Source organism: Oryctolagus cuniculus, chromosome 4 (assembly GCF_051225735.1).
Source record: "Oryctolagus cuniculus isolate XC-2025 breed Fujian yellow rabbit chromosome 4, ASM5122573v1, whole genome shotgun sequence".
NCBI lineage: Eukaryota > Metazoa > Chordata > Mammalia > Lagomorpha > Leporidae > Oryctolagus > Oryctolagus cuniculus.
The window spans coordinates 125,508,168-125,535,027 of NC_142870.1; the positions used below are offsets into that span (position 1 = coordinate 125,508,168).

A 26,860-nucleotide genomic window follows, 5' to 3' on the forward strand; every position below is an offset into this window, starting at 1 on the left:
GGAGGGGAGTGTAGCTAGTTCAGGACAACACTAATTCCATAGGGTAAAGCTGATATCGGCGCCTCTATGCTTCTACAATCAGCTTGAAGGTCAAGAAGCCTCCATAGTCTTCCAGGTGGTCCTTATGGGTATAGGGCCACACCAGGGAGCTGTTTACCTGATTGGCAATTACAAGGCCCTTCAACAGGAAGCTGGGGTGGGGGAAATGTGCCTGGGGCTCCTGCCACCTGCCAGCAGTCAGGTCATAGGGTCCTTCCTGGGAGGCATGGTATGCCGTGCCCTCTTAACCTCCTGCATGGGCTAGGCAGGCAGTCTCCCAGGCACAGGATCACTCAATGCCAGCAGTGTGTGTGATGAGTAAAATGATCATATTTTCAGAACCCAGATTCTGATTCATTAGCTGATATAGGAATATATAGGAGTTTCTTAGAGATTATATACATCGTTAAGTCTCACAAAGGAATATGAATTATATCACAGGTAGATGTATAGGTGGGTGGATATGTATACACATATATACATCCCTCTGTACCTTAATTTAAAAGATAAGATTAAAGTTATTCCATTAATATTACATTTGAATTCCAACATGATATCTCTAAATAAAATTGTAACTAATTAGTAAGGGCACAGTAAGGGTCCCTACATTTAGGGAATAGAAATTTGAATATATAATTATAGTAAAGGATAAAGAAGAAATATGATCACCTTCAAGGAGAACTCTGCTATGAATATTCCTGAGTATAATTTTGAGAAAGGCTTTCCTTTGAAACATGTAGTCAGAGAGGGCATAGCATTTGAAAAAAGACACATTCTTAATGAGTACAAATGAGACATTATCACGAGTATCACATGAAACCATACTGTATGATGCTCTTCAGTCAATTATAGATTTTGCATAATAATGATAGGGGCTTGAGCATCTATAATGATGTCCTTTTAGTACTTCATTAACCTAATCCATGCCCAAGACAAAGATTAAAAAATGTTGACTTTATGCAGAAATTCCCCATCCAAGTGCCTTGGAGCTTTATTTTTAGCTTCTGCCATAATCTCACATTGGTTTTGTGATCATTAGGCGATACAAACCATGTTGTCACCAGTGGCTATAGAATTTCCTATTTGATAAATGCTGAACATACATTCTTTCAATGATTTTTATACTTATCTATGTTCATGCCTCTTTTCTTGGCAAAATGACCAGAAGGGCATTTTATCCTTGGTTCTTCTATTGAATGTTTTTAAGCACCAATAGGATAGGAATTTTTATCAGATCTGTTCCTTGTTGTATCTCTAATAGTTGCTCAATAAATTTACATTAAATATTACTCCCTATTTCTAGAACATCATCATCACTCTCCCCTGCCCCCCTCAAAAAAAAAAAAAAACCCCACAAACCTCTGTACCCATTAGTAGTCACTTTCTATTCCCTTCGCTCTCAGTCTCTGACAACCATTAATTTACTTTCTGTCTCTAAGATTTGCATTTTCTGAACATTGTACATAAATGACCCTTGTATCTGATTTCTTCTACTTCATATAATATTTTCAAGATTCATCCACATTGTACTATCAGTGCTTCATTCCTTTTTATCATCAAATATTCTTGTATACATACACTGTGTTTTGTTTATCCATTCCTTAAAGGACATTTCAATATTTTTCTTTTTGATTGTTTTGAATAAGGATGCTATGACTATTCATGGTTAAGTTTTTATGTATATGAACATCTGGTTATATTTGTCTTGGGTATATATTTAAAATTAAAATTCCTAGGCACCAGGATAACACTTTAACTTGTTGAAGAACTGCCCAACTATTTTCCATGTTTATATTCTCCAGCAATGTTTGAGAACTCCAATTCTTATTCCTTTCAACACTTACCTTTGTGGATATAGCCATCTTGTAGGTATGACATGACAACCCACTGTAGTTTTGGTTTGCATTTCCTGAATGACTCCTGCTGTTGAGTATCTTTTTATGTGCTTGGGATACTTGTATATCTTCTTGGTGAGGAATAGAGTTAGATGTTCACCTAGAGGAGAAAAGTGTCCATGTGATAATTTGAAGGACTTCACTAAGGAAAGAGTAGTGAAAGATAGATTTGTAAGTTTGTAAAAAGCATCTTTGGAGTGGTTTGTAGGAGAGAAGAACTTAGGTTGAAGGACATAGAAAAAGCTTAAAGAGGAAAATAAAAAATTACACCTCTAAAAGATAATTAATGTAGAAATGTTGGTGTAATTTCCTGTAGTTATATAATTCTTATGGTCCATATTGCATTGTTTCTGTGCTTTCTAGTCTAAGTTCTCCCTGTAAGCGTGGTGTTGTTTTATGGTGAATTCCCTAGCTGGGTCACAGTGGGAATAGATTAGAACTCAAATAAAACCCAGGAGAAGTCAAAAACACATGAGAAGAGGCTGTGATTTCTGACAGAGTAGAGAATAAAACTGCATTAGTAGGATGTTGTGGTGAAAAGAGTGCTGAACAAAGAAATAGTATATGTGTACAATGGAATACTACTCAGCAGTAAAGAAAAAGAAATCCTGTCTTTTGCAACAAAATGGATGCAACTGGAAACCACTATACTTAGTGAAATAAGACCAGTTCCAGAAAGACAAATACCATGTTTCCCTGATCTGTGGCAACTAATATAATACCTAAAATGTAATATATAGGAGTGAAATTGACATTTTGAAATTTGATGATTGTTTACAGCCCTTGTCTTGAATGTTGACGAACAGTGTTTTTTTCTTCATACTATTTGTTGAACTCTTTACTTAGTGTAGGGTTAATCTTACGAGTATAAAATAAACTAAAAATAGATCTTCATAAAAATTAAAAGAGGGAATAAGAGAGGGAGGAGGAATAAGAGTAGGTGTATGGGCAGGAGGGGGAGTATGGTAGGAAGTATCACTATGTTCCTAAATATGTTTATATGAAATACATGAAATTTGCATAGCTAAAATATTTTTTTTAAAAAAGAATATAGAAGAGATTACTGAACTAGAAATCTTGCATGGATTCTAGTTTCGATTCCATTAGAACCTGAGGTAGGTCACTTAATCATTTTCTTAAATAGGGAATTTAAAATTACCAGAATTCCAAAACTCTTCCAGCCCTATAATGCCATGAGTTCTGGATGTATTTCACAGGTTGGGTCGCAGAAGGAAAACCATGAAACTCTGCCGAGAACTCTCTGATTTGGTTGTGTACACAAACTCTGTGGCAGCCCAGGACATTGTAGATGATGGTAAGGATTGAGAGTTTTTCTTCTTCTGCTCTGGATAAACATTATTGACTTTTCGTTGTCAATTGTTAATTAATCTATGCTTAAAATGATCATTGCACATTTCTGTCACTATGAAGAATCCAATTTGAGAATCAGGAAATTGACTGCTGGTATAATGCTGATCTCACATGGAGGTATCTGTTGATTAAGGTGGTTGACTGATAGGTTAGAGGTCAGAGAAATTTCCCACAGGGCTAAGGAGTACTTTATAATTATAAAAAGATAGATACATTAATGGCAAGATCTCCAATAGTGCTTAGACTGTGGAGCTCTGGCCTCCTGGGACTTTGAGTCCATTCCAAGTGTGGATGACCAGAGGAGAGAAGACATTAAAATTAACATCTTGAAAAGCTGCATATTTTCTCATTGGAAGACTTGATGAAAATAGTTTAAACCATAGACTGAGATTTTAACAAAAGGAACAAAAATTTCAGTAGCATAGATTCTTTTCACTGTTTTTCAACTATTATTTGCCATATTGAGCTGAGAAATTCTAGTCCCAATGCTGCTTACCTTTGACTTAACTACTGATTTCTCCTTTTCTGTTTACCTCCTATTTCCTTTAGCTTTTCAACTTAATTTTACTTTTAGTGGACCTGAAATATAAATCATAATCTCCAATTTTTTCAAAAAGTATTAGTGCAAGAAAAACAACATTATGATGGGTCTTACATCTTTATAAGCCTCTGGGATTCTTGCCTCCAACTTTACTTCCCCACCCATTCCACAAGTGTATCTATTTGCAGAAAAAATGTCTTTCTTTGGTGTAGATTCCTTCTTCAAATGGTGACAATTATACAAAATTTAAATTAATAGGTGAGAACAAGCCCCTTTTAAGATTCTCAGCAAGTGGGCTGGCGCCGTGGCTCACTTGGCTAATTCTCTGCCTGCGGCACCAGCACCCAGTGTTCTAGTCCCGGTTGGGGCGCTGGATTCTGTCCCGGTTGCGCTTCTTCCAGTCCAGCTCTCTGCTGTGGCCCGGGAGGGCAGTGGAGGATGGCCCAAGTGCTTGGGACCCTGCACTCCCGTAGGAGACCCAGAGGAAGTACCCAGCTCCTGGCTTCAGATCGGCACAGTGCCGGCCAAGCGGCCATTAGGAGAGTGAACCAATGGAAGGAAGACCCTTTTTCTCTGTCTCTCTCTTACTGTCTATAACTCTCTCTCTGTCTCTCTCTCTCTCACTGTCTAACTCTGCCTGTCAAAAAATAAATTAAAAAAAAGATTTTCAGCAAGCTGGTAACACAATCTTAAAATAACTGCCCACAGCTCACAGCTCAAAAATAAGTTCAAGGAATCACTGAATGAAGTTAAAGCTGTATTTGATTTAGGGAATGAAAATTTCCAATAAATGCTTTTGGACTACCATCCTTTTAGGTGATTGGGAAATTATAAACTTGAGTATTATTCAGCTCTGGAACTTTAGCTGTTTGTGTGTGTGTGTCTTTGTGTGGCTGCAAAACAAGCAGTAGCTAAAGAATGTATGACTTAATGCAAAATAACCAAATTTTTAATTACTAGTCTATATGTGTCTAATTACGAAGCCCATCTTACTAATATTGTGTTGTTCATATTTATATGGAAAGACAGACAAAACCGTTATTGATTACAGTCCTCTGTCTGAATTAGGCTTGTTAGACTATATTTTCTCTTGTCATGCTCAAGACACTCCATGTCAACATCTGCAAATAAGATCAATTTTAATCTGCTTGACATATGTAAACTATGTGAATAAGTTATGTTAGCAAAATATATATGAGTATGTGTTTTTTTAGGGAAATAATCTATCCTGCAGAAATCATTAGATTAATAACTGTAATTCTCTAATTTCTTTGCACTTACTCGTATTTATGACTTCCCCCCATTTTGAACTCTGGAGTATCAGTGTTTGTTAGATGACCAGCATTTAACATCCGAGCCTGTCCAACCTAGGGGACAGCAGAGAACTTGGGGGGACTATGTACTGGTAAAAAGGTACAGTTTCGAAATTACTGAGGCCTAGTTGGCTCATCAAGACTATAGTTTGACTCCTTAGTTTCATGGACCATATCAGTCAGACTGAGTTCAGACACTCGGCTTGTTTGAGTTGAATGGGAATAAGGCTCTGGGAAACTTGGATCTTTATCTAGGCAGGCCTTTTCCAGCAGGTCGAGAGGACATATAGGGATTTATTGGTCATTTTGGGGATAGAGTGAGGATTTTAGGTGAAGGAATAGGAATGAAAGGGGTATCGTAAAATGGTAAAAATGCTGAGAGTAGGGAAAAAGTGGAATATTAAATGTAAATATTTGCATTAGGAGCTATTACAAATAACAATATGCCAACAAATTGGAAGATCTGGAAGAAATGGATAGATTTCTGGACACAAATAATTTACCAAAATTGAGGCATGAAGACATAGAAACCAGGAGCAGACCAACAAGCAAGGTTGAGATTGAGTTCATAATAAAGAATCTGCCAACAAAGAAAAACCCGGGACCAGGTGGCTTCACTGCTGAATTCTACCAAACTTTTAAGGAATAACCAATACCAGTTCTTCTCAAATTATTCCAAATAACTGAAAGGGAGGGAATATTTTCACACTCATTCTATGAGACCAGCATTTCCTTAATACCAAAATCATTAAGATACAACAAAAAAGTAGAACTGTAGACCAATAACCCTGATGAATGTAGGTACAAAACTCCTCAACAAAATGCTACAAACTTAATCCAACAACACATCAAAAATATCATGTACGAAGTAGGATGTACCCCTGGGATGCAGAAATGGGGTCAACATATGCAAATCAATAGACATAATATATCACAACAACAAAATGAAGAATAAAAACTATAGGACTCCACCAAGAAACTATTAGAACTGTTAATAGAATTCAGCAAAGTTACAGGATACAAAATCAAGACACAAAAATCAATAGAATTCTTATACTCCAACAGTGCTCTGTCTAATAAAGAAATTATAAGAACAATCCCATTCATAATAGCTACAAAAATTTGAATACCTTGAGATAAATTTAACTAAGGTTGGGAAAGATCTCTACAATGAAAATTACAACATATCAATGAAAGAAATAGGATAATAAAACAACAATTAAAAAAAGGAAAATCTTTCATGTTCATGCATTGGAAGGATTACTATTTTCAAAACATCTGAACTACCAATAGCAATTCACAGATTCAATGCAATACCCATAAAAATTCCAAAGACATTCTTCACAGAACCAGGGAAAAAGAATAATCATATGGAAGCATGAAAGACCTTGAAAGGCCAAACAATGGAAACAAAGCAGGAGGCATCACAATACTACACATCATGACTTCTAAACTTGCAGCTTTCTTGACCCCTTCTGCAGCTGTCCAAGCAGAAAATTGAGCATAGGCTTCACATACTTTTACTTCCTGTATTTTTTTCCATGGTTGAGAAGCCTGGCTAGGTGCACAATTCTGAAACATACTTTCTTCATATGTTCTGTGGAATTCCTCTTCCCCATTGTTATTCTTTTCTCCCATGCAGATTTTTATGGCTCCATGAATCTGTTCAAACAAACTTTAAGGTTTTCTTTTTCATAATTAATTCTTTTCCTTTATTTTCTTAGACCTTGAATTTTATTAGTTAATACATGTTTCACTCATGAGCCTTTTAGATGTATGTCTTCAAAGAATGTGCTGTTATCAGGTATAAGTTATATAGATGGTTTTATTTATGCATGGTAGTCTGTATCTTTGGTAAAGATATTCTGCCTGAGTCATGCCCCTAGAAAATAATTTTTTCTCTCTGCCTTTGTCATGCTATCCAGGAAGACATGATAAATGGATTGATTGAATTATTGGGAAAACATTAGACCTAGAAATAGGCAGGTACCTTAGCAAGATGCACATCTCTAATTTGGCTTCAAAATGGCAAAGAGTCCTAAGAATGGTGTTTGTGGATATTTCTTGGTTAGGAGTTATTTCTGCTTTAAGTTTGGTCTATACCTGCCTCTGTATATCTTTTAAATTGGCCTAAAGGTTTCTCTAGATGTAGTGAAATGTAACTCAACTTGATGTATGAACAACTCTAACCTATAATTATAACAAGTAGCTGAGTTTTCTCTGATTGTGAATCAAACCTGCACAAGGGATGGGACTCAGTCACTCTGAACCTATTTAGATTCCGAGTGCTGCCTGATTCAGAACTCATTTGTTGCTCAAATTCTGTTCCAATTTACTATGGCTGAAATTTTACACTTACAGGTTGAATCCACTCTTTGGTTCTGTTTTGTTACTTTTGATATAATCTGATGTTATAAAGTGTTTTGTGAGTGGTGTTTTGTTTGCGGTTGTTCTCACTATCCTTTCTTTATTAAAAACTGCCAGGAACCACAGGGAACGTGTTATCATTCAGTGAAACGAGAGCACATCAGGTGGTTCAGCAGAAATCAGAGCAGTTCATGATTTATAACCAAAAGCAACTCACGAGGATTTACCCATCTGCCTACCGCATTGATTCCAGTAACTTCAACCCTCTGCCCTACTGGAATGCAGGCTGCCAGCTAGGTGTGTATGCCTTGGGAGGGAGTGGTTCTTAGTGTATTTGACTCTGCCTGGCCATCTTGCCTAATTCTCTCAAACTTTCAACTCACACAGTGGCACTGAACTACCAGTCTGAAGGGCGAATGATGCAGTTAAATCGAGCCAAGTTCAAGACAAATGGCAACTGTGGCTATGTCCTTAAACCCCAGCAAATGTGTAAAGGTGTGCATTAATTTCATAGCCATGTCTCTGAATTCAGGTGACCTCTGTTTAAGGATAGTCGGTGATACCCCCATGTTCTGCAACATTATTTCTTTTTTTTAAAGACTGATTAAAGTGTTTGTAAGTTACAGCTCTTGTCACAACTATTCAATGTTCAGGTAGCATGATGTGTAGAATGTTCTCTTCTGAAGTTATGCATGTCAAGTGGGACTTGGATAGCAATGGACCGATGATTGCTTACCAATTAGATTGCTAAGATCTGAGCCCTACCTTTTAGAAATTGTCTTAGGAAGTGTGAGATTGAGACCTGCTGATAAAGTTTAATTCCACCTGAAAAACATTTATCAAGCCCTTTTAGTCAGTGTAGTATTATTACAAAACAGTGTTTGGAAAAAAGAAAAGATAATAACTATCCTATAAAATGATAGTTTCATTTGGTTTTGCTCATTAAAATTCCCTCTACATTTTCCATATTGGATTTGTAACACTAGGTTAAAAAGAAGTATTGACAAATGTGTCTTTGGGCTTTATGTTTTGTCTTTATTCTTGCTCTGCTACTTGTTTAATTTCAGATCTTCTTTCTGTTTGTTACAGTCACTGCATACCTGAGAGAGTAGATGTTAGACAATTTCTTAAAACTGACACAAATGCTCCTCCTTTTGTACTATTGGCATACAAACAAAATGTTCTTCCTCTGTGCTATGGTTGACAATTGTATTGCTGAAACTTGCTTTAAATTGACCCTTTCCTCTGGCCTTTGGGTGCATGGATTGTAATAAAAACCACAGCTATGGAAATGTCAACTGGTGTTGCCTTCTTTTAAAGACAAGTTGATAGTTTACGGGATAATTTTTTTTGCTTTAAGAAACTGGAGTAACTCAGTATTTGTTGTTTCTTTATTTTTCAAGCTTCAGCAGTGTGTATTTTCTTACCAACCTCTGTCTATGTGGCTAGGTACTTTCAACCCATTCTCTGGTGACCCGCTTCCTGCTAACCCCAAAAAGCAGCTCATCCTGAAAGTGATCAGTGGACAGCAGCTCCCCAAACCTCCAGACTCCATGTTTGGAGACAGAGGCGAGGTAAGCTGCATATGACTAACTGGCTAAGTGGTTAATTAGAGGATTATTTTATGGTGTTTACAATTCATCAAAAATCTCTTCAGGGTGTGTGAGCAACAAAATGAGCACTCATCTCTGCTCATTACACATTAACCAACTTATTAAAACCACACCTAGTTTCTGCTGGTCCGCAAGGCTGCCGATACTCTGGAGGCATGAAGAGCCACTATTCAGTTCACAATTCAAGGCTGACGCTGGCAATGATGAAATTAGGGCACAAATAGTAATGTTATTGTTAATGGAAGCATTGCTAAGAACACACCTTAACTTACCATTCCCATCCCTTTACTTCGACAACCCTGATCCCTGCTGGACCCCAGCCGCTTGCTCCCTGGCCACGATGCTGGTTCTTGTCATCACCTGCTGCACCTCTGTAGCATGGTTTTCAAATGGCTCCCTCTGGGGCCAGTGTTGTGGCACAGGGCAGTAAGCTGCTGCCTGCAACACTGACATTGGCATCCCATGGGAATGCCAGTTCAGGCTGTAGCAGGATTCATGTACCCCGGGATAAGACACCAAAGCCTCTTAATAGGATGCAGTCTTTATTATGCTGGCACAAAGCCCAGATGGAATTTTTTATCCAAAATCCTGAGCCCTGAACAAAGAAGCATTTTCCCTTTGTATATGGTTTTAGCCTCTTGTCTCCCTTATGTTACCTGCATACATTTGATTGAATATTCTACTGTTACATGGCAGCCAAGGATTGATATACTACTGCGCATGTGAAGGGAGTTACTGAAGATTTTTTTTTAACCACACATACTGAGCCATAAGCTGTCTGGCAAGGGTTAACATCATTGCTGTGTGCTAACAAGCAGAACCTGAAATAGTTACAGAGCAGCAGATAGGGACTACAGTTGAGGCATTCATAGGCAAGCAGATAACCACATTTCATTCCCAGGAGATGCCTGCCTTTTTCTGCTTCTAACCTTGGGAAGGCCTCTACCACAACTTTAATCATGTCAGTTAGAAACAAGTTTAATTAAAAGACAAAGGCCTCTGCCGCAATGTCCTGGGTGTTCCACTTCCGATCCAGCTAATGCACCTGGGAGAGCAGTGGTGGATGACCCAGCTGCTTGGGCCCCTGCTACTCATGCGGCAGACCTAGAGAGAGTTCCAGGCTTCAGCCTGGCCCAGCCCTGGCCTCTGTGGCCACTTAGGGAGTGAACCAGTGGCTGGAAGTGAACTTAGGGACGATCTCTCTATGTGTCTCCCCTGCCTCCCTCCATCTCTGCTTTTCTCCTTCCCTCCTTCCCTGTGACTCTGCCTTTCAAGTGAAATAAATGAAATCTTTAAAAAAAAAAAAAAACTGATTCTCCCTCCCCGCCCCTTCCCTCTGGGAGCATAGCCTCTTTTCTTTACAGAGCTTTTATTCTGTTATTTCCATTCCCCCTGGGCTTGGACTTCTACGCTCCATTTTCATTCTCAGCAGCCTCCCTGTGCTCGCTGGGCTGGTCCCTCACGCTGGGCTCTTTGCCACTAAGCCACCATTTCTGGGTGTTGATGCAGGAGACCACAGAGCTCTGCAGTTTGGTGTCATCACGCACTGCTTGTCTCAGCTCTCCAGTGCCCCAGGGTACGGGCGGCCACTGGAGCTTTTCCACATCACTCTCTCCTTTCTCCGCAGTGGCTGCTTCCAGCCTTCTCTCTGCTCTCCTCCTCATCAACAGATGGCACAGTGTCCTCCTCCTCAGACAGCAGGTGCTTCAGATGGGACATTTTCTTCATTCTGTACTGCAGCAGCCTACTCCGCTCTCCTGTTGTAGCCTCCCAGCTGAACTGGTGGCCCTGCCTCCCTTTCTGCCCCTGCATTCTCTTCTCCTCCCAACAGCAGGGATAATTCTTTGGTGCCATCAGAGAGTTTATTCTTTTATCTTTTCTTTTTTTGGCCGCAATATTCGAACATGGGTAGCTTGATTAATTGTCATGCCACTCAGATCAAAACACAGCCAGCACTGTGGTACAGTGGGTTAAAGCCATGGCTTGTAGTGTTGTCATCCCATATGGGCACTGGTTCAAGTCCTGGCTGCTCTACTTCCAATCCAGCTCCCTGCTAATGTGGCTGGGAAAGCAGCAGAAGATGGCCCAAGTACTTGGGCTCCTGCACCCATGTAGGAGACTTGGAAGAAGCTCCTGGTTCCTGACTTCAGCCTGGCCCAACTACCATTTGGGGAATGAACCAGTGGATAGAAAATATCTCTCTCTCTCTTTCTGTCTCTCCTTCTCTCTCTGTAACTCTTTCAAATAAATGAAAAAAAATTTTTTTTAAAAAGAGCCTGTCCAGAACTCCCAGAAGTCTACCTTCCTTGCTTCCAGTCATAGCTTTATTTCTTGTGTTTTTTCTCAAACTTTTTAATTTGAAAAATTCTGAACCTCAGAAAAGTAGCATAGAAAAATGAATCACCTACATTCACCAATTCAGTTAGTAAATATTACAACACTTGCTTTTCTGTATATATGTTTATGCAGAATTATTTGGAAGTCAGTTGTTGAAATGACCCCTGGCCCATAAATACCTCAGCATTTCTGTCTTAAGCACAAGGATCTCGTCCTATACAATCGCAGTGAGATCACTGCACTCATTAACATTAAACTACTATGATAATGTTGTCTATTATAATCAAATCAGTTTTCTCCAGTTATCTCCAAATTGTCCTTTTAACTTCCTTTCTTCTTTTTGGAGTCAACACCCAATGAATTTGTTGAACTCTTTTACTTAGTATGGGGTTAACTTTGCAATAATTAAGTAAACTGAAAGTAGATGTTTGTAAAAATTAAGGGTGGGAATGGGAGAGGGAGGAGGAAGGATTGGAGCTTGAACGGGGGGGGGGGGGGGGGGGTAGGGTCGAGAGTATTGTTCCTAAGTCTGTATATGTGAAATACAGGAAACTTGTATAGCTTAAATAAAATTTAAAAAATGAGAAAAAAAAAACACAACCCAATGAAGGATCTCACACTGCTTTTGGTTAGCATTTGTTTATGGTCTTTTAAAATCTAGAACAGCTCTCTATCCCTGATGTTGTTGTGACATTGACTTTTTGTTTTGTTTTGTTTTTAACCTCAAGCCAATTATTTTTAGAATGTCCTTCAATTTGTATTTACCTGATTCTTTCTTCATGGTTAGAATCAGAATAAACATTTGGTAAGATTTACTTTATTTGTTTGAAAGGCAGAGTTACAGAGAAGAGGAGAGACTGGGAGGGAGAGAGACAGAGAAATAGAGGTCTTCCATCTGCTGCTTACTCCCCAAATGGCTGCAATGGTGTGGGCTGGGCCAGGCTGAAGCCAGGAGCCCAGAACCTCCACATGGATCTCCCACCTGAGTGGCAAGGCCTTTGGTCATCTGTCTTTTTATTTTTTTAACTTTTATTTAATAAATATGAATTTCCAAAGTACAGCTTTTGGATTAAAGTGGCTTCCTCCCCGCCCCCCCATAACTTCCCTCCTACCCACAACACTCCCATCTCCTGCTCCCTCTCCCATTCCATTCACATCAAGATTCATTTTCAATTATCTTTATATACAGAAGATCAATTTAGTATATATTAAGTAAAGATTTCAATGGTTTACACCCACACAGAAACACAAAATGTAAAGTATTGTTTGAGTACTAGTTATAGCATTAATTCACATTGTACAACACATTAAGGACAGAGATCCTACATGAGGAGTAAGTGCACAGTGACTCCTGTTGTTGACTTGACACTCTTGTTTATGGCGCCAGTAATCACCCTAGGCTCTTGTAAAGAGTTTTTTTTTGCCAAGGCTATGGAAGCCTTTTCAGTTCACCAACTCTGATCCAAGATGCATTTAGCATGGAGCTGGATAGGAAGTGGAGCAACTGGGTTTTGAATTCATATTGGCTCAAAAGGAATGCCAGTGTCATGGGTGGTGCCTCGAATGTCTCATTTTCTTTTTTTTTTTCAATCTGAGAGATTTTATTATAAGAAACAATGACATCAGGTAAAAATGCAAATATTATGCAATTATGGAAAAATTTTAAAAATATCTCCACATTTGCCCCCATAGGGCTGCTGCATAGCTGAGCACTAGACAATGAATGCCATGTTTAACTGCTTTGTAGAGGGAATCTCCTTCCTTCCTCACACCCATTTTTTTCCTTCTCTCATGCACCAATGAAATCAGCTTGATACCTGAGCATCAACTTTGTGGGAAAACAGAAAACAAGGATAGAGAATAAATGATCATCTTTACTAATGCTGTCTCTTTATTTATACAGATTATCGATCCTTTTGTTGAAGTTGAAATCATTGGATTACCAGTAGATTGTTGTAAAGATCAGACGCGTGTGGTGGATGACAATGGTAAGATGATAATCGGTGTCAGTCTCGATGAGGATGTTCCAGAACTAGTATTTGTACTGATACTGAATAATATGTCTATGCAGGGTAGCAACAAATCCCTAAGATCTATAAGTGCCATCTGAGTTAAGGTGTTTTTAACACATTCACTGGAATTAATGTGACATATTGTAACTGTGATGTAATCTAGACTCAGACTTTAAAGGATTGTGCAGGTTCAATAGTAGGGTATTCTCTTTTCCAGGAAGGGCGCCTCTGATTTTTCAGCCTATAATTATTTCAGTTAGCTTGAGGACTTTTATGAGACTAAGTAGTTGATACCTTCTGAATACATACATTTAATAAAACTTATGTTGATTTTTTAGAAACAAAGAACAGAGACTTAGGGAGTACTTGAATATATTATCTATTTTTATAATTACTCAGAGGGAATTTTACCAAGGAATATATTCTTGCCTTTTATTATTTGAGTTGAGTTACATACCTTTCTATTCATTTTAGGTAGGTATAGAGAGAGATCATCTTTCATGTGGTAAGTTCTTGCTGCATGAACAGCCACTGGGAAGCAGCAGGATGTAGTCTAATTTGGTCCTGTCACTAACTGGTGACCTTAGGCACTTGCTTTCTATTGAATGGCAGTTTTCTCAAGCATAGTTATACATACTGATATGTCCTACTTTAAAAATGAGCTTGTATGTTTGTATAATTTTTTAAAATTATATATTTGTAAAAGTCAGTCATATATATTTTTTCTTAATTAGAAAAAAAAAAAAACAAAACTCAAAACCCTGCCCTGCCCTGGCCTTCTCAGAGGATGAGTGTTAGAATTAGATAGGATGATATATGTACAATAGTGTTAACACATGCAAAACACCCTATAAAATCCTTGGTGTTGGTTATTACAACAGCAGAATCTTTGGTGGGTAAGAAGCATGATTCTACTGGGAAGGATAATTTTCTTTATTGTTTTTACTCTTAGATCACTATTATAGATAATTTTTGAACTTACTAAAGCATTCTGAATACTGAAGAGCTTCCTCTACAATTCAACAGGGCAGCAAAGATTAATAGAATTGATATGATAATTTACAGGCAATTTTCTTACCAATTATTTTCTAGCATTGTGGTGAATTCTGAGGCTTTATTTCAGTGAGGCGTCCTGAGTAGCTCAGTCATGTTCACGAGTTTAATAACCGTCACAAGCAATTTTCACCGTCTGCTTTGCAGATGTTGCTGCCAACTCATTTCCAGTCAGGCCTTTAGTTTTCCTGATTTTTCTTTTCCTCTTTCTCTGAGGCTTTAACCCTGTGTGGGAAGAAACATTGACATTCACAGTACATATGCCAGAAATAGCTTTGGTTCGATTCCTGGTGTGGGATCACGATCCCATTGGACGAGACTTTGTTGGACAAAGAACTGTGACCTTCAGCAGCTTGGTGCCTGGTAGGTTTAAGCTGGCTTTTTCTCTCTAGACTGACCATTCCTTTTAGAAGATTCAATATGTGATATATGACTATTATATATGATATGTAAAATATGTGTCACAAGATAAATGTAATTGTTAACATGCTTTGTAAAATGGAAAGAGCTGAGGTCAAGTCTGATACTTAATTCTGTTGTACCCATGAGAAAGTCTAATGCAAGACAACTTTCTTTATTTTATCAGGCTACCGCCATGTCTATTTGGAAGGACTGGCAGAAGCGTCCATATTTGTCCACATAACAATCAATGAAATCTATGGAAAGGTAAGAGAGATCACAGGGGTCAAAATCACATACAATAAAGTCACTGGTGGACGGAGTGCATAAAAGAAATGTATACTTCAGGAAACTTCTTTGTGGGCCTAGCCTGCTCTCCCAGTTCTGTGCCCACCCACCTGTGTTCTGTGCCCTCTCCGGGGTATGTACTTATCCCTTCCATCCAGGTGCCCCTTGGCTTCATAGAATCAAAAAAACTATTACTCAGTCACTGTTCTGCTAAAACAGTAAAGATATAATTAAACTTCTTATAAATGATTTATTTATTTATTTGAAAGGCAGAAATAGAAGGAAAGGCAGAGAGAGAGAGAGACTCCATAGACACACATGCACACACACAAACACAGAGAGAGAGAAAGAGAGAGAGAGAGATCTTCCATCAACTGATTCACTGCCCAAATGGCCACAATGGCCAGGCCTGGGACAAGCCAAAGCCAACAGCCAGGAGTTCCATCCAGGTCTCCCACATGGGTGGCAGGGACTAAAACACTTGCACCATCTTTGGCTGCCTTTCCATGCATATTAGCGGGCAGCTGGATCAGAAGTGGAACAGCTAGGACTTGAATCGATGCTCATATGGTGGCTTAATGCACCGTGTCATAATGGCAGCCCTTATAATTAAACTTCGAATTTCATTTTAATCCTTGACAAGACCCAACTGACTGCAGTGGGAAATGTAATGTCTCAGAAGTTTGTTGAATTACCTGTATGAACCGGGCTCTGATCCCAGTCAGTTCTAGGCAAGATACATTCATTTGTTTCCATTGTTTTGAATTGAAACCCTAAAAATTGTGAACAGATTTAAAACTACTCACATGATTTAAAAGAAAGAGACCATAAAAAAGTATCATAGTTCTCTCCTAATGTTGTTGTCTTCATTGTAGAACACCCTTGAGGTTTGCCAGTCAGTAGGTGGTCCTTTAGTCATGCCAAGTCACTGGCGACTTGGCCACTGGCATGAATTCTTAGGACCAGATGTGAATCGGAGGGACTGTAGGAACATGGGATGGAGGATAGCCATGTTCAGTGTTCTTTACCAGGAAGTCTGTGTAGTCTGGATCATTTCCTCCAGAAGTTTGTGTATATCCATGCCTTAGCTCCCTCATCTGCAAATGTGGGGTAAAAATAGTACCTACCCCATGCATAAATAAATAGATTATTTCTAGAATGCTGCCTGATGCATAGAAATGCTCAAAAATGTTGGTTAATATTAATAGTTATGACTGTAATATATTCCTGAATTATATATAAACATATACTTCCATATATGTTTATCCTTAGGATCCTGGTTTCCAAGAGTAGTAAAGTTAATGACATTCTGTGTTTAGTCATGGATTTCTGTTTGTGTTGCTTCTTGAGATCTTTCCTCTGACCTAAATAGACACAGATGTCAAAGTGTTTTAAAAATGATTCTTAGATTCTAAGAATCCTGAACTAACTACGTAGTATCTTTAGCATATTGAAGGAAGCAATAAACTTTAGAATTTATTTCAAACTTGAGCCAGAAATAAATTAAAATATGAAGAAGAAAATGTTCTATAGAATTTGTTGTCTCTCTTAAGTAAATACCCATTTTTGGGTCATATTATTTATTAGCCTCAAGGTGTATTCACACTGAGATGCATATACCATAATGTGGTGGTATTGAGCTGAACATGAATATAAGACTGAAATATTATATTCAATGGGGAGAGAGGGATAATGGAAATACATGCAGTTTTACATGTGTGTTTACTTGAGTCACCTTCTTGAATGGGCCCAAGTTGTGTTTTGTTGTGTTTTTGTTTTTTTCCCCTTTGCAGTGGAGCCCTTTAATCCTCAACCCCAGTTATACTATATTGCACTTTCTAGGAGCTACAAAGGTAGTTTCTCAGCATGGTGCTTTGCTCTTGCTAGCTATGTCTTTTTGAACAGTGATGGCAGCATGCATTCTGTTATCATACCATTTTTCCTGTTTGCCATTTGGAAACATGTATCTGTTGCTTTAAGGCTGAAGTTTTGACATTCTGTTAACTGTGGAAACTTTTCCTACCGCTTGTCATTCCTGGGTAGGAAACTTCTGGTGAAGCTTGGTTGGGTCAAGGGAAGACTGCCTTTCTCGAAGAGTAAGGCTAAGACATGCATGGCATTGTGCAAACATGCTGCTGTTCCTTGATTTCAATGTTCTTCAGTGGCTGTAGAATTTCATTTTGTATCCACTTCTCATGGAACTGTCATTCCGAGGCCAATCCCAGGTAGGAAAGCTTTTGCTTAACTCGTGGTTGGTCGTTTTGTGTCTTCAGAGCAGACAGCTCCAAGGGCTGAAGGGACTGTTCAATAAGAACCCCAGACACAGTTCTTCAGAAAACAATTCCCATTATATTCGGAAGCGATCAATTGGAGACAGAATTCTGCGCCGCACAGCCAGTGCTCCAGCCAAAGGCAGGAAGAAGAGCAAAATGGGCTTCCAAGAAATGGTAGAGATAAAGGATTCGGTGTCTGAGGCTGCCAGAGACCAAGATGGTGTCCTGCGGAGAACCACGCGGAGTCTGCAAGTGCGCCCCGTCTCCATGCCTGTGGACAGAACTCTTCTGGGGGCTTTGTCACTGCCTGTGTCTGAAACAGCCAAAGACACAGAAGGAAAAGATAATGCACTGGGTAAGTTGCTTTAGGCTTCTCTCAGGATAAACACTTCTAAGCTGCATGTCGGCTTCTGCTTCCCATTATGACGTGGAGGGCATTCTGTATTCAAAATTAACATGTCATGGAGAAGAAGTATTTTTTAATGTTCCATCTAGGCCAGATTTCAAACTTTGAAGGAGGGTGGCTGAAGAGCTGTTTCCTCTTCCCCAACCTCCTTAATGTTAACACCGATGTCTGATGATGGTGAGGGGTGGGGGAGCCATCAGGCATCAGGATGTGAGTGCTTGGGTCTGTGAGGCAGGCTGGAGAGCTGTGACACTTGACAAATAGGAATAGAAATACTGGTTTTCCAATCGGGTGCCATAATTACTGATTGTTGTGAGGTTGAATAGAATTATATAGAATTATATTATTTTTCAAACATTGAGTTTGGTTTGTATTACTTTCCCCCACCATGGAACATATTTCCACTGTTGGAAATGTTCATGGGATAAAAGAGCCAGGTGTTAAAAGCAAGTCACCTTCTTGACATGAACGATCTGCTTCCTCAAGAAGTGTGTCAGGCCAACTGTTTCCGTGGGCTCAGTTCCCTGACTGCTGGAGACTGGCAGGCAGGAGACACATCCGCCGCTCCTGACCGGTTGTGGGCTTCACAAACACAGGAGCCAGGCAGCACCTCCCTTTCCCTCACTCTGGACAAACTCCTGACTCCTCTCAGGGCTCTAAACGTTTTGGGCTGCTTCGCAAGGCACCAATGTGCTCAACTTCTGTCAGCGATTCCCTTTCTCCAGTCCTATTCTAGGTCATTTGAGAGCTCAGAATGTATTTATCGGATGCCTCTGGAACAAGTGTGTCTTGATTAAGTCAGAATCATCTCAGACAAGTACATTGTGATACAGTTTTCCTTAAGAAAATAATTCCTTTATCAAATGACATAATGTTAATTACCAATTTTCTCACAAATACCATTTTGTTAATATTGACTCTTCTGTTGTAAGATATTTGAGGGAGGAAAATCAATTCTTAAATAGTTTTTATGAAGGAAGAAAAAGGAAAAAGCAGCATCAGAGAAGGGATGAAATATGTCCTTTAAACTTTATTTTAAAACTCTGCTTTTGGGGAAATTGAACCTATATTTAATAAAAAATGAAAGTCATTAATCTTATTAATGCCACAGTTAAGGTGTTAATGCCATTAAGGTGAGTTAGAAAGCAATTTGAAAATAACATTTCTTTCCTACTTTTAAAAATAGTCACATATTTTACACATACATATACTTGTATATTAAATGGTAAATGGCAGTAATACATAGTCATGCAATGATTCAATTTATATTACAGGAGAAATAGCAAGCAGAGAAAAAAGTACAATACAAACTTCCATGCATTATGCTGTCCCGTTACAAAAGCTACAGTAGCTGTCTGAGTTATAACATCATAGACATAATTAATTATTTTTATCTGTAATATTTGCAGTTTTAAAATGTTTTGTGATGAATTTTTCAGCTAGGAAAATATTTAATAAGTTACACAAATTCTTCTTTCTTGTGTATCATAACTCTGAAAGCATTAAAAATACAAAATAATCTGATTAAGAATAATTGAGCATCTAACATTGTGTTGGCACTGTATATGGTGAGATATCTGAAATTCCTGTGAGTTGTGTGTTTTTATAGTTTTTCTGACTATGCCCTACATGTTACTGCCTCTTTTAGGGAAGAATTCAGTATGAAATCTATGTATTAAAAGCAAAAATGTGTTTATCAAAAAATTGGGTATAACCAATGACGTAGACTTGTTGGCCAGTGCTTTATATATTTTAAAGTCAACAGATACTGATATTTTAATGTGCTTATTACACCTTCCAATTGTTTCAGAAATTTTGTTAAACCCTTTACCCAAATGTTTTTTAAAAGTGATATATTTATGTTTTTTTTTTAGCTAGTCCATGTGTAATTTTGAAAGCTTACAGTCTTTTGCTTACAGGTACCACAATACTTTGTTTAACAGAGCTGTTTTGTTCTGTTTCTATTGCCATGCTTCTGTGTAGTACAAATCTGAATAGGAAACATCGTAAGGTAATCCTCACTATAAAAGTATGGTAACTCATTGACATTTTTGGACAATGAATATTACATCCTTAGCTGATGTAATAGATATTCAAAGGGAACCTCAGCGAAATTCCTATAAATATATTTTACCATTTATTCATCACACAGACACTTCGTTACGAACCTATGCAATCCATAATTATATTCTGTCACAGTGTAAAAATTTTACATTCTCCATTTGTCTGTCTGAAGACAAACATGAGTGTTTGCAGGTCCTACTCAAAGTAAAACATGTCACCTAAAATATTGTTTGTTTCCTTCAGCAGAAGATAAAGATGACAGAAGAAAAGGGAAGGCAAGTGTAAAAGACCCACATTTTCCAAATTTCAACAAAAAGTTCTCCTCCTCCTCCAGTACTCTCCACCATAAAGACACGAGCCACAGGGATGCCATGATTTCTCCTGCCAACATGTCACTCACAAGAGAACCATTGGGAGGACCAGGTCCTATGGGTGGAGGAAGCAAACCGAATGTGACAAGTGATGGCCTGGGAAACCACCATCCCGATGAACCCCTCTCGCCACAGCGGCATTTGTCTGTTGGTCCTGCAGTTGACCAAACGCAAGATCTGCATGTGGTGAAAACCAAGGGACAGGGGAATGCTGGGGGCCTCGTGGAAGGGAAGAGCGCGTTGTCAGGAAGCATCCTTTCTCAGAGCAATCTGGAGATCGAGAGCGTGGAAGGTAGTAGGGAAAAGGGCAGAGCTGTGCCATCCTTTTCTTTGTCAGATGTCTCCGTACTCTGTTCTGACATCCCTGACTTGCATTCCACTGCGATTCTGCAGGAGAGCGACATTTCCCATCTTATTGACAATGTCACTTTAACAGCTGAGAACGAGCCCGGCAGTACTGTCTCAGCACTGATTGGCCAGTTTGACGAGACCAACAGTCAGGCTAACCTCCCCATTGTTTCTCATCTTCACGATACCAGTGTCACATCCAGCCATCTGCCCGTGCCTACCCTGGGCCTAAAAATGCCCTTGAAGCCTGGTGTTTCCAAGGAAAAACCCAAGCCGGCCTTCCTGTGCTCATCTCCTGAGCTGATCGTACTCTCAAATCCTGGGACCACCAAGCATGCAGCGTACACGGTTGTTTGTGAAACTACCTGTACTCCCATCTCAAAAGCCAAACTAGATGACACCCTTTCTGGTAAGGCCAAGACAAGGGCCACTGAAGATAACTTGCCTGGATCACCTTATACTTCTCATGGCTGGGTACCAAAAAGTCCCCCCAGCGGAGGAACCTGGCAAAGGGCAAAGGGCTGCAGCCCTGCCACGTCCACTGACCTGACGCTGGAGGGTGTGATTAAAGATCCCACCCTCTGTTTAAATTCTGGAGAGAGCAGCCTGGTAGAAATTGATGGCGAATCAGAAAATCTGTCTCTGACAACGTATGAACATAGGAGAGAGGACACAAGTCAACTTACTTCTCCTTTAAAATTGAAGTACAGTCAGGATGTGGTGGAACACTTTCAACGAGGTTTGAAAAATGGCTACTGTAAAGAGACCCTCCACCCTTCGGACCCTGAAATATTCAACAATGTTCACGATGTTAACAATCAAAATATTTCTTGTCTAGCCTATCAGGGTGCTGGTTTTGTGCATAAGCATTTCTCAAATTCAGATGCAAAAATGAACCAGATCCATGGGCCCCAGCAGTCTAGTGCGCAAGATATGCATGTCCCTGTACCCGAGCGCTCAACACATCCTCCTCTGCCCGCTTTGAAGCTGCCCAGTCCTTGCAAATCCAAAAGTCTGGGGGATTTAACCTCAGAGGACATTGCCTGCAATTTTGAGAGCAAGTACCAGTGTATTAGTAAGAGTTTTGTTACAACCGGAATCAGAGACAAGAGGGGTATGACTGTGACAACAAAGTCACTAGAGCCTTTAGATGCTCTGACCGAGCAGCTTCGGAAGCTGGTGTCCTTCGATCAGGAGGACGGCTGCCAAGTGCTGTATTCAAAGCAGGATGCCCATCAGTTCCCCAGGGCACTGGTCAGAAAGTTGTCATCAAGAAGTCAGAGCAGGGTACGCAACATTGCCAGCCGTGCCAAGGAGAAACAGGAAGCCAGCAAGCAAAAAGTTGCGAACCCCAGCAATGGGGCACGGGTGGTTCTTAGAAACAAACCCTCAGCACCAGCCCCGGCCGGGAACCGCCACTCCACTGGCTCCTACATAGCAGGCTACCTGAGGCCGGAGAAGGGGAGTGGCCTCGAAGGCCGGGGCATGCCAGAGGGGGCATGCACAGCCCTTCGCTATGGCTATGCGGACCAGTTTTGTTCCGATCATTCTGTTTTGCAGACTGAGCCAAGTGGTGATGATAAGCCAGAAATTTATTTTCTTTTGAGACTGTGAATTATACAGAGCTGCATTCTCAATGTTTACAAGGTATTCTATACAATGTCAGAGTTTTCAGTTTTCAGTAAATATGGTCATTGGCTTTGAAATGATTTTCAGATGTATTTTTAAACCTGTATTTTGGTGTCCCTTTGACTTCATGTGTTCTCCCTGTTGATACGTTTATGTATAGATTTGGTGATCTTTCTCCCCTGGGGTGTTGTAAACTGTACTGGAATGAAATATGTGCATGCCCTAGATGTGAAACTTCTCAGCAGCTTGGGTTTCAACGTACCTACATTTCCCCAAGATGCTCTACTGTGTCCTCAGATCACAACCACCAACGTCCTCATATTTACTCTTAGGACGACAAAGGGATGAATTCTTGAGTTTAAGCTGCTGTCATTTTTCCTTCTGCATTTTTATAACACAGTTCAAAGAGGTTTAAAGTCATTATCTTGCCTTTTAAGATTTCTTCACCCTACCCAGACTGAGAATTTCAAAGGAGATTGGTAGCTGCTCCCCACACCCTACCTCCTCCTTTTTAGAATAGGCTGTGAGGGTATGAGGAAGAAAACAAATTTCTGTATATAAAGACAAAATTGTTTGTTTTGCATAAATTTTGTTACATATTTTTGCTAATAGCTTTATATGTAACAAGAATCCAGTTGCCAAGCTTTTTGTTGTACTTTCGGATTTTCTGATAAATTACAGGATGTGCAAATAATGGCTTTCAGAATGAGAGACTTCCATTAGACCCTAACAATAATAGTAGCACAAATTGAAAACTTCCCCAACTCTTTCAAGAAAACAATATTTTCTCACAATTAAATCCAAGTAGATAGATAAGTAGAAGAAATCTTTTTCCCTTCAGGGAACCACATAACTATATTTTAGTATTGACATGCTTTATTTTCACTGTGAATCCATTTTTTAAGTGCATGTTCAGATGTCCCTCTTTGCTTTTTTGTAACATTAACTGCAATGATGTTCTTCCTGAAATTCATGAAAATATAATTAAAGCAGATTTTTAAACACGTGGTGAGTCTTTATGAGGGGTGGGGGTACGGGTACAGTCGAAGTTCATACGATGGCTGTTATTGTGTAAGGGGCCCAAGCACTTGGATATACCTTCCTTTCCATGTCTTTGTAGCAGAATAGGAAACTATTGCAGAGGACAGTTTTAAGCAGCAACTTGTGTTTCTGAGTGTTTTCATTATTCTTTAAAGAACATGTTTGGGAGGTAACTTGAAATCAAAAGTAATGAGTGCCTTTGCATTTGTTGTCGATATTACAAGTTTAAGAATAATCCTTCCAGACTGGCCCTGGTGGTGGCAGTGACAGTGAGAGCGTGGGGAGCCATGTGGTGAATACAGGTGAGGTGCTGCATTGGGCAAATGAGGCCGTCAGGAGCTTTGTGAAGTGGGTGAAGGACAGGTAGGGGAACAGTCAGTTCTTGCTGCTCCCAGTCTCTGACTCTGAGTTTTTCCCCTTGGTTGGGGGGGGAGGGGGTCTTCCTCTGTTAGGATACTAGATGCTGGTTTGTGGCAGGAGTGTGATAATGAAAAGAAAAGAGACCCATTTCCATGCTCATGGTAAGCCCAGCATTTTAGTCACCTTGGGGACTCTGAACACCCAGAATTCTGTCCTTAGACTGGTTTCTTTTTAAAGTATCATTGTCTTAGAAGAGATTGAGGTAGGGTTGCTGAAATTCAATTACAAAATAATAGAATTTAGCTACTTTTTATGATTTAGTGGAATCTCTGTTCTCAAGAAGTTTTCAACAAGACAAAAAAGGAAAAATCTAGAAGTTTACATTTGGTTGTCAGCCCTGTCCTAGAGTGAGTTAGTCTTAACAAGTGGTTGTGGCCATGTGGAGGATCATCAAACCAGTCCTGCAGGTGACCCCTGTATGCCTGTCATGCACACATGCAGTATTCTTGTACTCACGTGACATAGGAAGAGAGGAGAAAGCAACTCCATATTCATCCTGTGGAGTGGCCTAATGAGCTGGAGGAAGCAGTAAGGCTTATGTATTAATAAAAACTTCTGATGCTCAGAATAGACACATAAGGATTTTACTTGTTAAGAGGATGAATAAGGGACTCGCTCAAAGGAAGTCACAGAAGTAAAGTCTCATTCAAGTTAACATGCTTTCTGGATTTTTTCTTTTGAGAGCCAGAGAGACCAGGAAGCCCCCAGCCTCTGCAAAGCTGCCCAGAATAAGCCCTTTCAGGTTTCAAAACTGTCTCATTTTATGCTTTCCTGAGAGGCTATGTGGCATGCGTCAAGGCATGCGTTACTGTTTACAGTGACAGGTAGCAGGGAGAATTGCTTGCGCAAAAGTAGTGTGCACAGAAAACAGAAGCGAAGTGCTATGTTGTGTCCCCCAAGGGTCCATGTGTCGGCGCCTTGGTTCCCAGGGTGGCAGTATTGGGAGTGATGGAATCTAGTGAGAGGTTATTCAATATTGCTGGGAGCATTGCCTTCAAAAGTCTTCTGATTAAGGCCTTTCTCATGCAACCCCTTAGTAGTACATGCAAGAACTTGCAAGAGGGTTATTTTGAAAGGAGAAAGCCTGGTCCCTCTCTGTTTTCTGCCTTATCATGTGATTCTTCCTCTGCATATGCTCCTGCCATCTTCCATGTGGCCTATGCTATAGCCTGATCTATGCTGTTTGGACTGTCAGACTCCAAAGCAGTAAGCTAAATAAACCTCTTTTCTTTTTTTTTAAGATTTTATTTATTTATTTGAGAGGTAGAGTTACAGACACAGAGAGGGAGAAACAGAGAGAAAGGTCTTCTGTTTGTTGGTTCACTCCCCAGTAGCCGCAATGGTTGGAGCTGCGCCAATCCGAAGCCAGGAGCCAGGAGCTTCTTCCTGGTCTCCCATGCGGGTGCAGGGGCCCAAGGACTTGAGCCATCTTCTACTGCTTTCTCAGGCGACAGCAGAGAGCTGGATTGGAAGAGGAGCAGCTGGGACTAGAACTGGCGCACATATGGGATGCTGGCACTACAGGCGGAAGATTAACCTACTGCGCCACCGTGCCGGCCCCAACCTCTTTTCTTAATGAAGTTGTCTGCCTGGGGTATTTAGATGATGAAAAACTGACTAATACACAAAGCTTCTTATAAATCTGAGCAAGCCATAATTCCCACTTAAAACCCTTTATTGAGTCCTCGTCACTTCTAGAATAAGGACCATAACCTTACATACAAGGTCTTTCATGACTTGGTGCCTGTGTCTGTTTCTGTAGCTGGGTCTTCTCTGAGATTTCCCTTCCTTTGCCCACTGCCTTCTTCAAGATGCATCCTGGAGGAGCCCTATCTCTAGGGAGCCTTCCCTGAATATAATCTCTTCTTCTCTAACTGTCTCTGGCACATCAAGGGTCACCCAATCCATGTGGGGCCTCCAGTGCTCCTGTGAAACCCTGGGTTCACTCCATAGTATTCATCTGTTCGTGCCTCCTCCTAGAGACTTAGATCCCTTTGAGGGCCTGCCCTAAGGCCTGGCACTTAAGATGTACATGCAACAGACATTTGATAACTCTATGAATTAGGAAAAATATGGGAGAAAATGGTGTGTCTAATGACATAGTTTACTGTATGTCTCAAAGGAGAAAGAAGCATATTACCTGATTTTAAGATTTGTATGGTGATGACTGAGTTTATCTTTTTTTAAAAAAAATTATTTAAGAGGACGATAGGGATCTCCATTTGCTGTTGCATTCCCCAAATGCCTGCAATGACCAAGGCTGGACTAGGGTGAAGGTGGGAGTCAGGAACTCAGTCTTGGTCTCCCACATGAGTGTCAGGGTCCCAGCTACTAGAGCCCCCAACATGGTCTGTATTGGTGGAGCCAGAGCCGGGGAGTCAGGAGCCAGAGCCGAGGATTGAACCCAGGCACTCTGACAAGGGAGGTAGGTGTCTTAACTGTTAGGCTAAGCACTCGCCCCTGAGTTTATCTTTTTATGTTTCTTGGTTCTCATCTCCTTGTTTCTATCCAGCCAATCATTTTATTTCTCTTTTAATATAGCATCGTCTTAATCATTTATTATGAACAGGAGACTGGTGTTTATATAGCATTCTGCAACATAAAGAGACTAATACATAGTGTATCATATTTTGTCCTTACAACAATTTTGTCGGATGATATTATTCCCATTTTATAGATCCAAAAAATGAGTCTCAATGAGCATATGATTTGCTCAGGATAATGAAGGGAAGGAAATAGCTGAGCAAAGTTATTTTAGCCCCTACATTAGTCATCTTACCCCTACACATCATCACTTTTTTGAAGAATTTAATGAACATTTAGTTAGCACCTCCTCTGTATGGTGTACTCAGCTGGGTGTTAGGATTATGGCATTAGGGATTCTACTGCATGGAGCAACCAGCTGGTAGAGGTACTATATACCGATTTTGTCCCAGTTCATTAGAAACCTAGCATACACAGTAGCTGAAAATACCACTAAGATGAGAATTCCTATATACATGACATCTATGAATCACATTTTTTTTTTTGCTGAAGTAACTAACATCTTAATCCAGGATCACTGAAAAAGTACCAAAGGC

At 39.8% G+C, this 26,860-nt stretch overlaps 1 protein-coding gene across 2 annotated transcripts in view; it reads left to right on the forward strand.

The window, feature by feature from the left end:
• PLCH1 (phospholipase C eta 1) overlaps positions 1-23,323 on the forward strand; it is a 289,851-nt gene extending 266,528 nt beyond the window's left edge. For both annotated transcript variants that reach the window (XM_070072610.2, XM_089331048.1), the window contains 10 exons: positions 3,152-3,249; positions 7,644-7,823; positions 7,914-8,021; positions 8,976-9,100; positions 13,380-13,464; positions 14,758-14,904; positions 15,128-15,207; positions 17,022-17,081; positions 17,502-17,856; positions 20,215-23,323. In XM_070072610.2, the coding sequence (XP_069928711.1) occupies positions 3,152-3,249; positions 7,644-7,823; positions 7,914-8,021; positions 8,976-9,100; positions 13,380-13,464; positions 14,758-14,904; positions 15,128-15,207; positions 17,022-17,081; positions 17,502-17,856; positions 20,215-22,304 (3,328 nt within the window). In that variant the 3' untranslated portion in view covers positions 22,305-23,323. The remainder of the gene's footprint in view (positions 1-3,151; positions 3,250-7,643; positions 7,824-7,913; positions 8,022-8,975; positions 9,101-13,379; positions 13,465-14,757; positions 14,905-15,127; positions 15,208-17,021; positions 17,082-17,501; positions 17,857-20,214) is intronic.
• Positions 23,324-26,860: the final 3,537 nt, after the last annotated feature.